The following is a 14,355-nucleotide window of genomic DNA, read 5'->3' as shown; positions in this document are numbered from 1 at the left end:
GCAGGCAAACGAGTCAGATGAACGAATTTCTCTTTCATCTACTATTTACGGGGAATAGTTTATATTAAGATATGTTGAATTAATTTTTTTTACGTGGAAAAATTCAGTTTATCTCTGAATTTGCCTCAACATGGAGCTACACCTCAAATCGGTTTCGTTCATTTACGGTGGATTTTCATTTGCGAGTTCCTCATCACCATGTTGGGGAAAAACACATGTTCATATCATTGTAGAGAAAAGAAAAGAGAAAAAAGTGAAATAAGTATGAAACGTTTATCAAAATCCAAGAGATTCTTGTTGTCTGTGACCTTAAGAACATGAAGACAGCCTGGCCCTGCATGACGCGTGATGGTGGTACTGACTTGTGTGCTTGGCCAAGGGCTGTGTCCCCAGAGATGTGAATTACCCACAGGACTCGGCAGTTGTTACAGAAATATATTTGCTTCCACATAAACATCAAACTATCAGAAGATGGAAGACTTCTGCACTACAAATATACAAGTCAGCTCTTATCTTTGGGCTGTCATGCGGACTGAGGCCCCCCTGGCCTTTAAGAACATACTGAGGGTGTAGAATTTACCCTTTTGAATAAGAACTCTTTCACATCAGGTCCTTTCCCTGGAAGTGTGTACCTTTCTCGGAGAGTTGAAAACTCTCGTGTTTGTAAGGGGCTTTCCTGTTTAGGTACTTTCCTTTTATTAACGTCTGGCAAATTCAGTTTTTCTGTTGAGCTACGGAGAGTAAGAGGCAGAGAGGGATTCAGTGATTTGCCCTAGAGGATGTGGGAGAGCCAGAGCCTGGAGGTAGGAGGGAGGGGGGTCTAGCTGTAAAGGAACGTGATCTCCATCTTTGTCTCATTCTCAGTCAGGGCATGGATGAGTACCAACGTAAAGAGTAGACACCGTAAATGAAGTGCTTGATAAGTAAAAGGGGTTAGCGACTGTACAGATATTTCCTTTTGGGGCACCCCAAGGTGAAAATATCTATTAAAATACAGCATTTAACATGGTTTAAAAAAATAAGATAATGGGGAATTTTGGAACATGAAAGCTATCCATGAAGAACCCTTTCTTCGTATTCCCCAAGTCAGGTCTTGGAGCTATTGACAAGAGAACTTTTCTGTGATAAAGTGCAGGATTTAAACTCTTTTAGAGAAAACTTTACATGAATTTTATATTATAAAAGAGGTGAGAAGAAAAAAGATTCATCCAATCAAAAGTAATAATGTGCCTAGCTTTCCAAACAATCCATCAAAGAGTTCCTCCAGCAAGTCTTGAATGATGTTTTGGTTTTTTTTTTTAATCTCCTACCTCATTTTAGCACAGAGTATGTTTTACTCACCATTGCGTCTCGAACACCAAGCACAGTGCCTGGCATAACCACATTTCTTTGAATGAATGAAGGTAGAACTCTAGATAGTTCTGGTCCTAGTGCTCTATGGAGTAACTTTGTGAATAAGACAATTAATTTCTCTGGACTTCAGTTTTGTCCTCTGTCAAAGAGAGGGCTTCAATTGGATTTATTTCTTAAGGACCTCTGTAGTTTAAAATTCTGATTCTAAAATCTCAAGTGGAAACATTTGTGTTCACATTGTATGTATATGGTGTTTGTTTTTGCTTTCCAAACTTTTGTGCATATTCTCAACAGATTATTTTCTTCCAGCACAGTGGAGAGACGATAAGAACTTGTTATATGATGGGAAATGAGAAAGTAGCAGCCAACAAAGCCTGACAAAGGTAAACCATCGTGGGGAATAGATGTCACCACCGGCATCGCAAATATTGGCACCTCAAACACTAACCAAGTGGTGCATCTTAGGCAGTTTTGGCAAGATTTTCTCCCTATGCTTCTAGAAGTTTGCAAGAAAAGCTTATGGAAAATGCTTTTCCCTATTTCCAAATAATGTAATAGATCTTCTGTAGAACACCAGAATAGTCTTTTGGCAGAGGACTTAAGGGAAGTAAGAAGAGTCTACACATTCTGCTCCTTTATGGAACAAAATACAATGTCCAGAGAATTTCTTTGTAGAATTCTCTACTCTGGCATGGCATGACTGTTATATTTTAGAGTTAAAACCTCCAATTTCAGCATCCTTGGGCCATTTCTTCTTGGCATTTTGCTGGTAAGCAGGGTATGTGATGCTGTTAAGTTAGCCTGTATTAAAAGTCGTTTCATGAAAAGATCAGCCACTCTTATGGAATGCAGCATTTTCCAGAATGTTTCCCTAAGTAATAGTTCACAGAAGAATATTAGTTTTCTGGAGTATTGGATGTCAATAAAAAAAAAATAAGTAGGTAGGTAGGTAGATAGATTAGATTAGATGAATAGGATTTTGTGTTCTGGAAATGATGGCTTAAGCAAACTTTAAATAGTTTTCTTGGTTGTGGGTCTTCTTAGAGCTTTTAATGTGTCATTATGCCATTGTGCCATTATGTGGATTTCTAAGTGGCAGGGACAGAGATTAGTATACGGGTTTCTTCAAACATGTTTGTTTAAGAAATCCCTCCTTTTCCCCTCCAGAGTATTCTGTGGAACTTTGGCCTCACGGAACACAATTTAAGAAATAATCTACACACGATGACCAGGTGGAATTTTTTTCTCTTCAGAATTTTTAGGCAAGGCCAAGACATTAAAAATTTTTTTTAAACTAGATATGATATCAAGAGAAAACAGTATTATGCTTGTCTACCTAGAATGATGTATTTTTTATTAAAGCTATATTTTATTTTTATTTTTTTAATTGAAGTATAGTTGATTTACAATGTTGTGTTAATTTCTGGTGAACTGAAGTTATATTTTATATCATTAGTTTCATTATTCACCATAAGGTATATTTTTTATATCCTACATTGATATGCTATGGCTTTATAAATATTAATTTATCCTAGGATTTAAATAACCAAATCAGTAAGTTATAAATTGTGTAGTCTTAGAATTACCTCAACTGGAATTAAAGGATTTGTTTTGAGAAATATGTTTTAAATTATATAACCGATGACACATACCACATTATAAATATTGTTATAGTTTATTTTTCCAGACTCTTCCAAGGGTACATTACACTTTGAGAACTATACAAATAACTTGTGAATTTTGTAAAAATTGACACAATGGGGAAAGTTGAAAGAAGGTAATTAGTATTTTCTGAAACAGTAACATTTCTAGAATTCTTCCATGATATATCAGTCTGTGTTAACTACAGCTTCTCATGGTTAATGATGTTTACAATTAAAATAATACAATAGCCATATAAGATTAACAGTTGTAATTAACTCAGAATGGATTCTTTGAAGTTGTTCAAAGGGCTTTTCATAATAAATTACTAGCCTTTAATCGGCTAATACGCAGTATTTTTTTTAGAATAGAGAAGTACATACATGTCTCATAAAAAATTTAATGTAGGTTGGTGAATTGAATTTGAATGGTCCAGATTCACCAGCCCAAATCCGGGAGAGGTCTGACATTCCAGGGTGAGCTTTATTTAGATGGAGTTGAGGAATCTTTAAGATAACAGGCTTTGCACTGTGCTATCTTGAGTGTTAAAGCTGAGTGGTTTTTCCAGCATCTTTAAGTTTCTTTCAAACTATTTTATGAATGAGTTGAATTAACAAAATATGGATAAATTGTCTCTTTTGGATTTCTCAACTAGTTTAAAGAATGTTGACTTTTAAAATTCGCAAAATTGAATTTTGCCCGTTAAAAATGTTATTTCCGCTTGTGAGGCTAGCCCTGGCCGACCTGAGGGCTCCTGTTCCATCCACTCACACGCGGCTGTGATAAGGAGGCTAAAGTGTGAGCTAAATAGGGAGGAGGCCTGGGCAAGGTCATTTCTGCCAGAGTACTGACTCCCAGATCTCAGGGGTGCTGTAGCACATAAAGGGGTTGCTCCACCAGTGAATTAACAAAGGAAAAAAAATATATAGAAAGAGTAAACATGAAGGTCCCTGTATTGGATGATGTAAAAGATGAAACTGAGGAAGAAAAAGCAGGGGAAGAAGAAGATGAAGATGACAGGGTAAGTGAGAAAGCACCTGCGGAAGAACGGTGTTTGTTCCTCGAGGTGGACAGTTAGAAAAACGTTTCCTTCTTTTCTGGACAGGCGTTCTTTAAGCCCGTTATTGAAGACATGAGCATGGAATTGGCCAGAAGGTGCACCAAACTCATTAGTGACGTAAGTGGCTTAAGTGACTTTTGTCTGATTTTGCGTTGCATGTGTGGCACTGTTAGGTCACAGAGCCAGAGGGCTGAGGAGGAAACCCTGAAGTCATCGAATAAAACACAGCAGATCATGGAACTAAGTTTAGAAATTTTAGGTGATTCTCCCAAGGTCACTCAGACAGGGAATTTCTGTGGGGGCAGGTCTCCATGTTCTTCAGCCAAAATCCTGTCCCTTCTGAATTTCGCTGTCACTCTGGCATGAAATCATAAAGCATCGAATTTCAGAGCGTATTCCGCTGAGAACCCAAAGCCTTTTACAATTTGCATAATGATGTGATTTGTTTTGAGACGATCTCTATCTAAATGAATGATTTTTAGCAGTTCAGGGACTTTTGCCAAATCTGGTGAATGCAATAGTTTTTTCCAAACTAGAAAAATGAGTACACCTACATGCACATGCATTTATAATTTAGGATTCACAGATTACTGAACTGTACGCTGAGGACTCTGGACTAGGTGGTGATGATGATATTAGTGGAAGGAGCATTTCTGTTGTGACTTTTTTCATTAACTGGAGTCAGTTTATGTTCTATTTCAAGGGAATCCTGGAATTATTTAATAGACTCATATATATATGTTTATCTACCTATCTATCTAGAGTAAATATGTAAACTAGAGTTCTGGAAGCCCAAGGAAATGTATTTTTCACTAGAGATGAGATCTAGATGACCCTCATTAGAACATTGTAAGAGAGTCATAGGTACAGAGGAGGGTGTCTTACAAGGCGTGAGCAGGTGCCTGTCTATATTTAAGAGAGGAGAGCAGAGTGCTGGTTGTTCCTGTTGTCGTTAAGGAACAAAGTGATCAGAATATTTTACAAATGTTTGTTGGCAAAGGAAGTCAACTCTGGGGCATGCGGTAATGTGCTGACCTGTTCTCTGAAGTCAGTTTATCAGTAACCTTGGGCAGGCTGGCTGGGCTCAGCCCCTCAAGGGCAGCGTTTATCATAGTCAGATTAAGAAATGGTAACACATCGGAAGTGTTTAGTAAATTGTCTGGAACACTGTGAGTACTCAGGAGATGCTAGCTGTTATTAACTGTTGCCTCTGTAAATTCATTTTGTATCCATCCAATCACACTTTATATAGGATTCTGTATTGCCTTCTGGTTTGTCAGAAAAAGCCAAAGATTGTGGGAATCAGACTCTTTCCCAGATACTTGGCATGCGGTGTAATTAAATTTTAAATTGAGTATTTCTTTGTGTCATTATTTAGTAATAGTCACAAGCTACTGGATATAAAAGTTCTTTATAAACTGTAATAATAAGGATATGATAGTGGCAACAGTGATATTATTATCAGCAACAGTTAAGATCTACTGAGTGCTGTGTGCCACGCATTGCAGCTTGTGAGGTGGGTTATTATTGTCTTCCCATTTTAGAGGTGAAGAGGAGAAGGCTCAGAGAGGTTGAGTAACTTGCCTGGGGCACACAGTTAAGGTACGGAGCAGGACTTGAACACCGAGCCCTCTCTCATAACCAGTCTGCTGTGTTAGCTCTCAGTGTAGCCTGCATGCAGAGTTTATCTTAGTTGTATCACCATGTGTTACACAAATATTGGTAATAGTCACGCGACCATTTAAAACCTTAGTTTCCATAACTCTGGTGATAGAACGTCTGCCAGTGTTGTTACGTTTTGTTCGAAGCGTGTTTATGGCTGAACTAAAATAAATTATATTATATAAGCCATTAAACTAAAGTGGCAACTTCAGTTAGTAGGTGATTTTGTTGGCGTTGTTTTGGATAAGAGCGTTTCTCAGTGACTTCAAACCAACCTTGTCATGAGGGGTGATGGCCTTTACCGGTTTGCAAAAGTAAAAGCCATGCTACTCCACTCTCACGTCGGTGAAATCAAATCGGCAGGAGTCATTCCTGTTCATTATAGATTTATGTTGCACGGCAGAATGCACATACTACTTAAATATTTAGATCATATTACTGGGGCTGAGTTTATATCTGTGTACCTGTTTACATTTTGTTTCCAAAGAGAATTCCATCCTTATTAAGATACTGATTTAAGTTTTGGAATTTCTGTATTTGCTAATGAACAATCTTGAACAGTTACTCTTTTTGTTTCTGAAAAAAGTGTGAAAAGAGGAGTTTGTACAGTCATTTTAAAAACAAATTTTAATTTATCCTTCCTGGAAGGGCTTCATTTATTAGACTAAATCAAATTTCAATAGGTTTTTGGAAGTGTGGTTAAATAGTATTATTAACTAGTAACTCGCTCATTCACTCTCGGTGTCGTCAGCTTTTTTATATGGAGCAGATGAACTTGAAGTTCTTTTCTCTGTTCTGTTGTCTGCATGACTGGTTGGTTGTCTAAAATGTGTATTTGAAATTGCATCAATACGGAGCTAAAAACAAATATAAAAAAAATGACAAAATTGAGTTGGCTTAGGGTTCTAGTCAACGTCTCTGTAATGTCTCTGTTCGTGCCCCACATTTAATTTAGTGCCCCAGTCCTCTCCCTGGTCTCAAACTTAAATTTAAAGACAAACCTTCAAGGACTTTAGTTTTATCTTGTAATCCTTTATATCCCAACAGGGAATCCATGTGTTTACCTGAGCCTTTTTGTTTGAAGGCAGTCTGTTCGAGGCCTCTGTCGCCATGTGTGAATCTGGTGTTTCGTGCGCCTGCTTTGTGGAATTCTACATCTTGAGGCTTTAAGAAGCAGCCTCACATTTTCTTGATCAAATCATACAACTAGTGTGACCTGGGATTTGGAACAAGGTCTGTCCGACTCCTGGGCCTTGGCCACCACGCTGTCCTGTCTGCTGCATTTGTGCCAGGCATGCCACGTGTTCCCAGCCACCGTGAGCCAGTGCCGTAGCTTCTGTGAGCCTCAGTGCAGAGGTGGTGGAACCCAGCCTTGAGTAGCTTGTCCACGGCCACCTGTCTAGACAGCAGTGGGGACGAGGTTCAGGTTTAGTTCCGGCCGAGTCCAGAGCCTGGCCGGTAGCCACTCGCCGCTCTGCTCCATTTTTGAGATGAGAAGGGTGTCTTTGTGGGTTTCCTTTCCCAGAGCCGTCTTTCTACATCCCCTTCATTATCGTTCTGATCATCTTTTCTTGGACCTCTTCTAACTTTCCCGTGTCTTTCTCGGGATGCAATAACCAGAACTGTGCACAGCAGTCCAGATGTGGATGGCTGTGGTTCTGAGTAGGGCCTGAGGATGTTTCCTGCCCCCGTTGTGATGATAGAGTTTCTTGGGCTTGGGGGCCGCAGAAAGCTGTTAGATCAGCGTCTGTAAGGACATCACCCTCAGCCATTTTCAGGCCTAAATTCTGATTTGTAGCTAATCGCATAGGGCCCATCTCCCTTTAACAGTTTGAATGATTGTCTTTTGCTAGCGATGACTCTCAGCTGTAGTTTTCGCCCTCCACCACGGCCCTCTGAGAGCGGCCACCGGTCATCTCTGTGAGTTTCCTGGTTGGCTCTCCGTGAGAGCGTGGGGTCATCAGCAGACCTGCAGGCTTCGCCATATCATGCCCTTGCCAGATAATTTATTAAAATGTTAAATAAGAATGGCCTGGAGGTAAATCCTGGGAGACCTACGCTGTTCAGAATTCTCCATAGAAAGAAATGGCTGTTTTTCAGATCAGGTGGCTTCACTTTTGGGATCAGTGTGAGGCATTTTTCTTTTTCTTTCTCTTTTTTTTTTTTTTTTGCCTCATCTCGTTTCTGCTCTGCACTTGCTGTGCCCATATTGTGGGGTTTCCCTCTGCATAACTCACTTCCCAATCTTGAGAGACACCTGGTCCTCTGAGGCAGCCTTTTTTATTTTTCTGTAAACCATGTAATGCTTTTTATTTCCCCAGATATCCCCCCTCTGTAATTTTGTCCTGTTAGTCAGCTATCTGATCAATCCCTTGAATAAATCAAACCTACTGACGGTATTGAACCATCAGAATCATGGATCTGGAAGCCTTTTGTTGGGCAGTCATAAAAAACATTAGGTTAAAAGGGACCCTTTGTATGTTTCTTGTAAGTTAGGATAAAGAGTCTCTGTGGAGCAAGTGAGTCCACACCTGCATGAAGCCTCTGACTCAGTGTTTTGATTCAAATCTTTTTAGGGTGTTCATTTGTGTGGCAGCAGAAGGAACGTTTTCCAGGCATGTGAATGTTGTTCGTTGTGGGTAAACACTTCCAGTGCTGAAAGCACAGGATTCCATGGTTACCCATGCAGAGGAAGCTCTGGTGGGGTTAGGAAACCGGGGACGGCAGCCTTGGTTCTGAGCGCCCCCGTTAACATAGCGGCTGGGGCCACAGTTCTGTCTCCAGGGTTTGCTGCATTTGGGCAGAATGGCTCCGTTTATGAGAAGACTTTCTGTGTCCGTTTAGTTAAGAATGGTTGCAAAAGGAAGGACCCTCTAACATTTCTCCACCTGTCAGCTGATCTCACACCAAGTGAAAGGACCTGGACGAGGAGGAGGAAGCACCCCTCAACTGACTTAACTCCAACTGTAGTCGAGATGTGGTGGGATGAATGGGTGAGGTCAAAGCAGAAAGTGACTATTCAGGGCATCTTACTGATCCATTAAGTCATCAAATTTGGATTGTGTATTGGTTATGAGTGCAGACGGCTGCACGTAACGGAGAAATCCTAGCACAGGGGCTCGACAAACAGGTGTTTATTTTTTTTTTTCACATACGAGTCCTGGAGGTGGGGGTTTCAGTCTTGGCGCAGTGTGTGCTGTCTGTCTTTCAGGCTCTGTGTCTTCTCTGCCATCATTTGTACGGGGGCTCGTTGCCTTATGATGACATCATTGCTGCGCATCCCTGCGATTGGGGAAGACAGAGGTGGAGGGGCCGGGTGTCAAAGGGCTGTGTCAGCAGGTCTCCCCCTTTACACCAGGGACTCCAGTAACACTACTGGAAAGCCTTCCAGGAGTGTCTCATCCCCAGAGCTCAGCACCTGGCCTCTCCGGCCAGTCACGGGCCACGGGAATGAGAAAACCATGCTTGGTTTAGCGCAGTTTGTCCTCTGGGGCTGGGGTAGGGGTGCGGCTCCTCTCATAAATACATTTGGGTTCTGTGATTAGGAAAGAAAGAGGTTAGATAGACAATCTGTCTAATAGATGGGGCTGTGGCTGTGTTAGGAATTGACTGTCTGCTTAGTGATTTTTCTTTTACCTCTGTCAGCCATTGAGGCAGTCCCCTTCCACCTGCCCTTTCCTGTTCTCTGGGTACAGGAAGGCTACTGTGTTGTATTCTGTATATAAAAATTTAAATCATTTGCTTATGGTCACTCCTATTGTAAAATTCCTTGGAAATGCAACGTGAGTGACCATAAGCAAATAAAACGTGTGTGTGTGTGTGTGTGTGTGTACCTTTTAAGTAAAGACCAAAGAAAGGAATGGAGGGCTCACTTAAGACTCAACTGTCATCTGCGTAGCAAAGGAAGTGAACACTTCACCCTTATCCAGAGCTCCTGTGCTGGATGTACTGTTCGGGTCAGAGCTTATCAGGACGCCAGTAGCCCCAGCACATACCACTGCAGTGCGGAATGTGAATGGGAGAGGGAAGAGATGGTGGCAAGAGATAAAAATAATGAGCCAAACTTAAGCCTAATGATAGGTTATTTTCTCTCACACTTAATTATATAACGGAGATACGTTTTTTTTTTTTTTCCCTCCTTGTGATCAAAATAGTCTACTATTTATCACACTGCCATTAACGGTTTAATTACTAGTGACTGAGGAGGGTGATTTGCAGAGACCTAAAATTATGGCTAATCTCTGAGAAGAAAAAAAAGCAATTTAGTGTTCAGATAAGATAAATATGTTCTAATGTTGATTTTACGAATAAAGCAAATGTTTAATATGGTCAGCATCTAATACCCAAGAGTCACCCAGCCGTGAAATGCAGCATTTTAAAATAACGTTCCTTAGTGTGTTTGTATCTGGTTATACCACAGGTCAGATAATGCCCCTCGGATCAGGTTTGAATATGGTGAAATCTCTATGCCATGGTTGAGTGTGACATTAGTACGAGTTGTGTCCTTTAAGAACCAGGTGGTGTATACAATTAAACTTCACTTTGGGGCTGCAATTAGGGAGACCATGTAATTTATCATCTGAACTAGGACCTTTTCTTCAGACTAAGTATTTACAGTCTTGGGTAGATAAACATGGCTTTATTACAGGGTGGCAGAACTTCCAGCAAATGACCTTCATCCTCTCACTAGTTGTAAGTTTTGCCTGCCTGGTTTTCAGATCGGGCAGCAGTTAGTGTGACAGTGGGGTTAACATTTTAGGTCCTTCTCCATAGTTCCTGACTTCTTTTTGGTTCCTATGTCCACGCTGGGTATTCCCCCAGAGTAATTCTGGGCTCTCCCCAGTGGAAAAGGAATGACTCATTCCACTAGCGCGTTCAAGAGAAGAAATGAGCACCGCTTGGCTAATAAGCCTCTTTGGACTTTGTCTTGCTCCGCTGCCTGCCCACCACAAGGGGGCGATCTGCATTGGTCTCACCGGGCGGCAGGCTTTCTGGGACGGTTCTATTCTGGGGGAGGGGAAAAGGGTGGGGAGACTTATGAGTGGCACATAAATTTGGCAAGTTTGATTGGAGCGTAATAAATTAGTATCAGGAAACCCATCATGGCCACAATTTAAGCCCCTCCCTCTAATCCAGCGTGTATAGCTAATGATGCTAGTGGCAATCTCCCTTTGTTTACTTTCTACCGCTTCTTGGTTACATCTGTCCTGATGACTCCTTGTTTGAAACCTAGAGACAGGCAGCTGGGCTTCTGTTTGACCGTAGGCTTACCTGTTAAGGTATGTGGCTTAAAAGTAACAATAAAATAGGACAATTGTACGCGTGAAATGGAGAATGTTTAATAATTACGATGAGCAAGCTGGGCAAACAGGACCCTTGGTCAATGTGGGGCCAACACGCATGATCCTTGATGAAATAACTGGACCCTCGTTTATCTAAAGAACAGCCTTTTCCTTGCTGTCCCTCGTCACCTTTGCAGTGCTGGGCTGGGTGTTAGTTTGATTTGGCTTGTTCTGAGCGTCACTCTACATTTGAGTATCTACTTCAGAAAACAGACTTTCTCAGCTTAATTCTTCTGTTCAAAAAAGAGCATTAAGATTGTTTTTCTCCTTATAGAAATTGTTCTCTCTTTTAGATCCATTACAAAGAAGAGTATAAAAAATCTAAGGGCAAGTGTACATTTGTGACTGACACACCTATGCTAAACCATGTAAAACATATTGGCGCTTTTATTTCTGAGGTAAGGTGACAAAACTTGCAAAATGGCTTGCATTTTCTTTTTCTATTTATGTAGATAAAAGTCTGTGCGTTAAAGTTGAAGAGTAATATTTTTGGTAACACCACTGAATGTTGGTAATATCTGTATAACTAGGTAATTCTATGCACTATGTCAGTAACTCATGTAAACTGACTCATGTTATCTGTGGTTGATATGTTTTATTAAATGTTTATTTTGACTCTAATCTTTTCTTATTTACATAAAGTTACTCTTTTTTTTTTTTTAATAAGGGGGAGTAATTAGGTTTATTTACTTATTTTTGATGGAGGTGCTGGGTTTTGAACCCAGGACCTTGTGCAGGCTAGGCATGTACTCTACCACTGAGCTACACCCTCCCCCTACATCAAGTTACTCTTAAAAAGGGATATTTTTATTCAGTAAGTAGAAAGTACTGGTAACACGTTTTAGAATTCCCATTATTTATTAACACATTTAGTAGACATAAAAGTTTGAATATCATTTTGAAAATAAATACAACTTACCAGCAGACTCCATACAATGTGGTATCTTTGGTAAGCAACTTTAAATCAATTTAAACTATTTTTAAGTAGGATCAGTTCAACAGCAATACCTATTATGAAACTACAGAGTGGGAAAGGCACTACATTCATTTTCCAGCTGAAAAATCATACAGCCTCTTTCTAAGAGCATTTAAAACTGCAATATATGTTGTGTGATAAAGCACAGTGTTAACAGTGATTTCTGTGATGAGGCATTGCTGGAGTCCACGAATTGATCACTTTGAAGAGATAAACTTGAAAAGAAGATGAATTAAATAGTGTTGTCAGTGACTGACCTCTAGTGTTTTGTTAAGTTATGTTGGAAAAAGATCAGTGTGATTTTTCTCAGGATTATTTCTGCCAACATGAAAGTATTCTGACGAAAATTGGTAAATTTTCTCTCAGGTACCAAAATCCAAAGAGTTGTGGAACACAAGTCTTAACAGAGACTGTGTACTCAATAAATCAACACCCAGATCTAGCCCCAAGTGGGAGTAATCTCAGGGGCTTGTTGACAGAGTGAGGAAAAACATGGTTTTGTTTATTTGTGTTAGTTATTATTTCTCCTGTGCAAAGAAATGCTTGGTGTTTTTAATTATTAATTGATTCCTTCTCCTGAAGGAGTCAGCTGCAGAGTAAAAAAAAAAAAAAAAAAAAAAAAATGAAAGAGGGCAATCTGTTATGTTCCTTTGAACCTGATCTTCCCATGAGGAAATAGTGAATGAGTGTTTCTCTTTATGAGTAATGATTGAGGTCAATTAGAGGCAGTGCAGATTGGACGTGGGAAGTTGCAAAAAAGCCCCCCCTCCTCACCCTGCCATTATGGTGGAAGGAGTTCAGAAGACTTGAATAAAGGAACTCTGTCCTTTGCATTCAGGTTCTAGACTATAAATTCTAATGACTTGTATTTTCTGGAATAACTCAATTGTCTCATTATTCTCAGATTCTTCCTTGCTGATCAAACATGAAACTGTCAATACACACAGATTTACTTTTAGAAATGTGCGTGGGTTTAAATAGAAAAAATAGTCTTTCTTTTTAAACCAAATTGATTTAATTAAATATTTTAATTTGGAGTATAATTGACATATAGTATTATATTCATTTCCGGTGTACAGTGTATATGATTTGATATTTGTATGCACTGTGACATGATCACCATGGTAAGTCTGGTTACCATCTGTCACTGTACAAAGTCACACATTTTTTTCTTTTTTCCTTGTGATGAGTACTTTGAAGGTTTACTCTCTTGGCAACTTTCAGATATGCAGTACAGTATTATCAACTGTAGTCACCGTGCTGGACATTTTGTCCCCATGTATTTTTTTCATAGCTGCAAGTTTGTGCCTCTTGGCTTCCTTCACCCGTTTTGCCCATCCCCCAACCACCCGTTCCCAGTCGTTATTTTCTTGCATGTTTCTTTTGAAAAGGTTTTGCGGTGATAAATTGGATTTATTTATCTTTCTTCAGATATGTTTATCAGCTTCAGTGTCTAAGATTAAAATGGTCTTCATATTTTTAAATTCATTCTCTTTCTGAAGAAAGTATTCTTTATTCTCTTTCAATATTCACAGTAAAAAAAGAAACAAGAAATATTTATTTTTTTTCTTTTCTTTCCCCCTCCACCAGGCAAAATACAAGGGCACCATTAAGGCGGACCTTTCCAATTCTCTTTATAAGCAGATGCCAGCCACAATTGACAGTGTCTTTGCAAGAGAAGTTACGCAGCTGCAGAGTGAGGTGTGATTTCCCTAAATTATTATATAATTGTGTACATCAAACATACACCTAATACAAATTATTGAGTACTTTTAAAAGAACTGTTTAACTTAGATGTTAAATATGGAGTGAAAAGTTGGAAGCAGCTGATTCGTGTGTTGTCAGCAGCCACTGGTGGAGTCACGGATAATGAAGAGGACCTGCAACTGTGTTAGTTACATCATGTTTTTTCCTAGTCCCATTTGCCACTGTTAATAAAGCAATTTTTAATCTTATTTAGGCAGTTTACTTTCATTACAACCTTACAGCAAACATTAAACTAGTCCTTGATTTAACTTGTGATCTCTAAGTGGAGAACATTCCAGTAGCTTATTAAAAGTCACATAAAGACTTAATGGTTAAATTTAGGATCTGCAGATCTGGGCTCCATCAGCTAGACAAATGGTTCCTGAATTTCTTTTCCGTGGATGGTGTTTTTCATTTAGAATATCTCAGGCTACCAAAAAAAGCCTCCATCAGGTGGAAATGGCCATTTTAGCTGTTGCAAGTTGCAGATGCGCTTGAGAACTGTCATCATGTAAACTCATTTTGAATCCCCAAGAGTTTAGGAGTAATTTTCCCTTTATAGTACAGCAACACAG

General features: G+C 39.6%; 1 protein-coding gene across 12 annotated transcripts in view; it reads left to right on the top strand.

Moving 5' to 3' along the window:
- Nucleotides 1–14,355, top strand: part of NEBL (nebulette) — a 310,416-nt gene that overhangs the window by 210,154 nt on the left and 85,907 nt on the right. The window contains exons 2-6 of one of the 12 annotated variants that reach the window (XM_064479370.1): nt 1,668–1,736; nt 2,521–2,585; nt 4,100–4,171; nt 11,352–11,456; nt 13,625–13,735. The exons of 2 other annotated variants lie outside the window; for them this stretch is intronic. In XM_064479370.1, coding sequence (XP_064335440.1) covers nt 4,127–4,171; nt 11,352–11,456; nt 13,625–13,735 — 261 coding nt within the window. In that variant the 5' untranslated portion in view covers nt 1,668–1,736; nt 2,521–2,585; nt 4,100–4,126. Of the gene's footprint in view, nt 1–1,141; nt 1,737–2,520; nt 2,586–3,617; nt 4,016–4,099; nt 4,172–11,351; nt 11,457–13,624; nt 13,736–14,355 lie in introns of those variants that run through there. 9 more of the 12 variants (XM_031444716.2, XM_031444715.2, XM_064479369.1 and 6 more) reach the window with 9 other exon arrangements.

The sequence above is a fragment of the Camelus dromedarius genome, chromosome 26 (assembly GCF_036321535.1).
Source record: "Camelus dromedarius isolate mCamDro1 chromosome 26, mCamDro1.pat, whole genome shotgun sequence".
In the NCBI taxonomy this organism is placed as follows: domain Eukaryota; kingdom Metazoa; phylum Chordata; class Mammalia; order Artiodactyla; family Camelidae; genus Camelus; species Camelus dromedarius.
The sequence above is the reverse complement of the archived record's forward strand: the minus strand, read 5'-3'. Positions and strand labels throughout refer to the sequence as shown.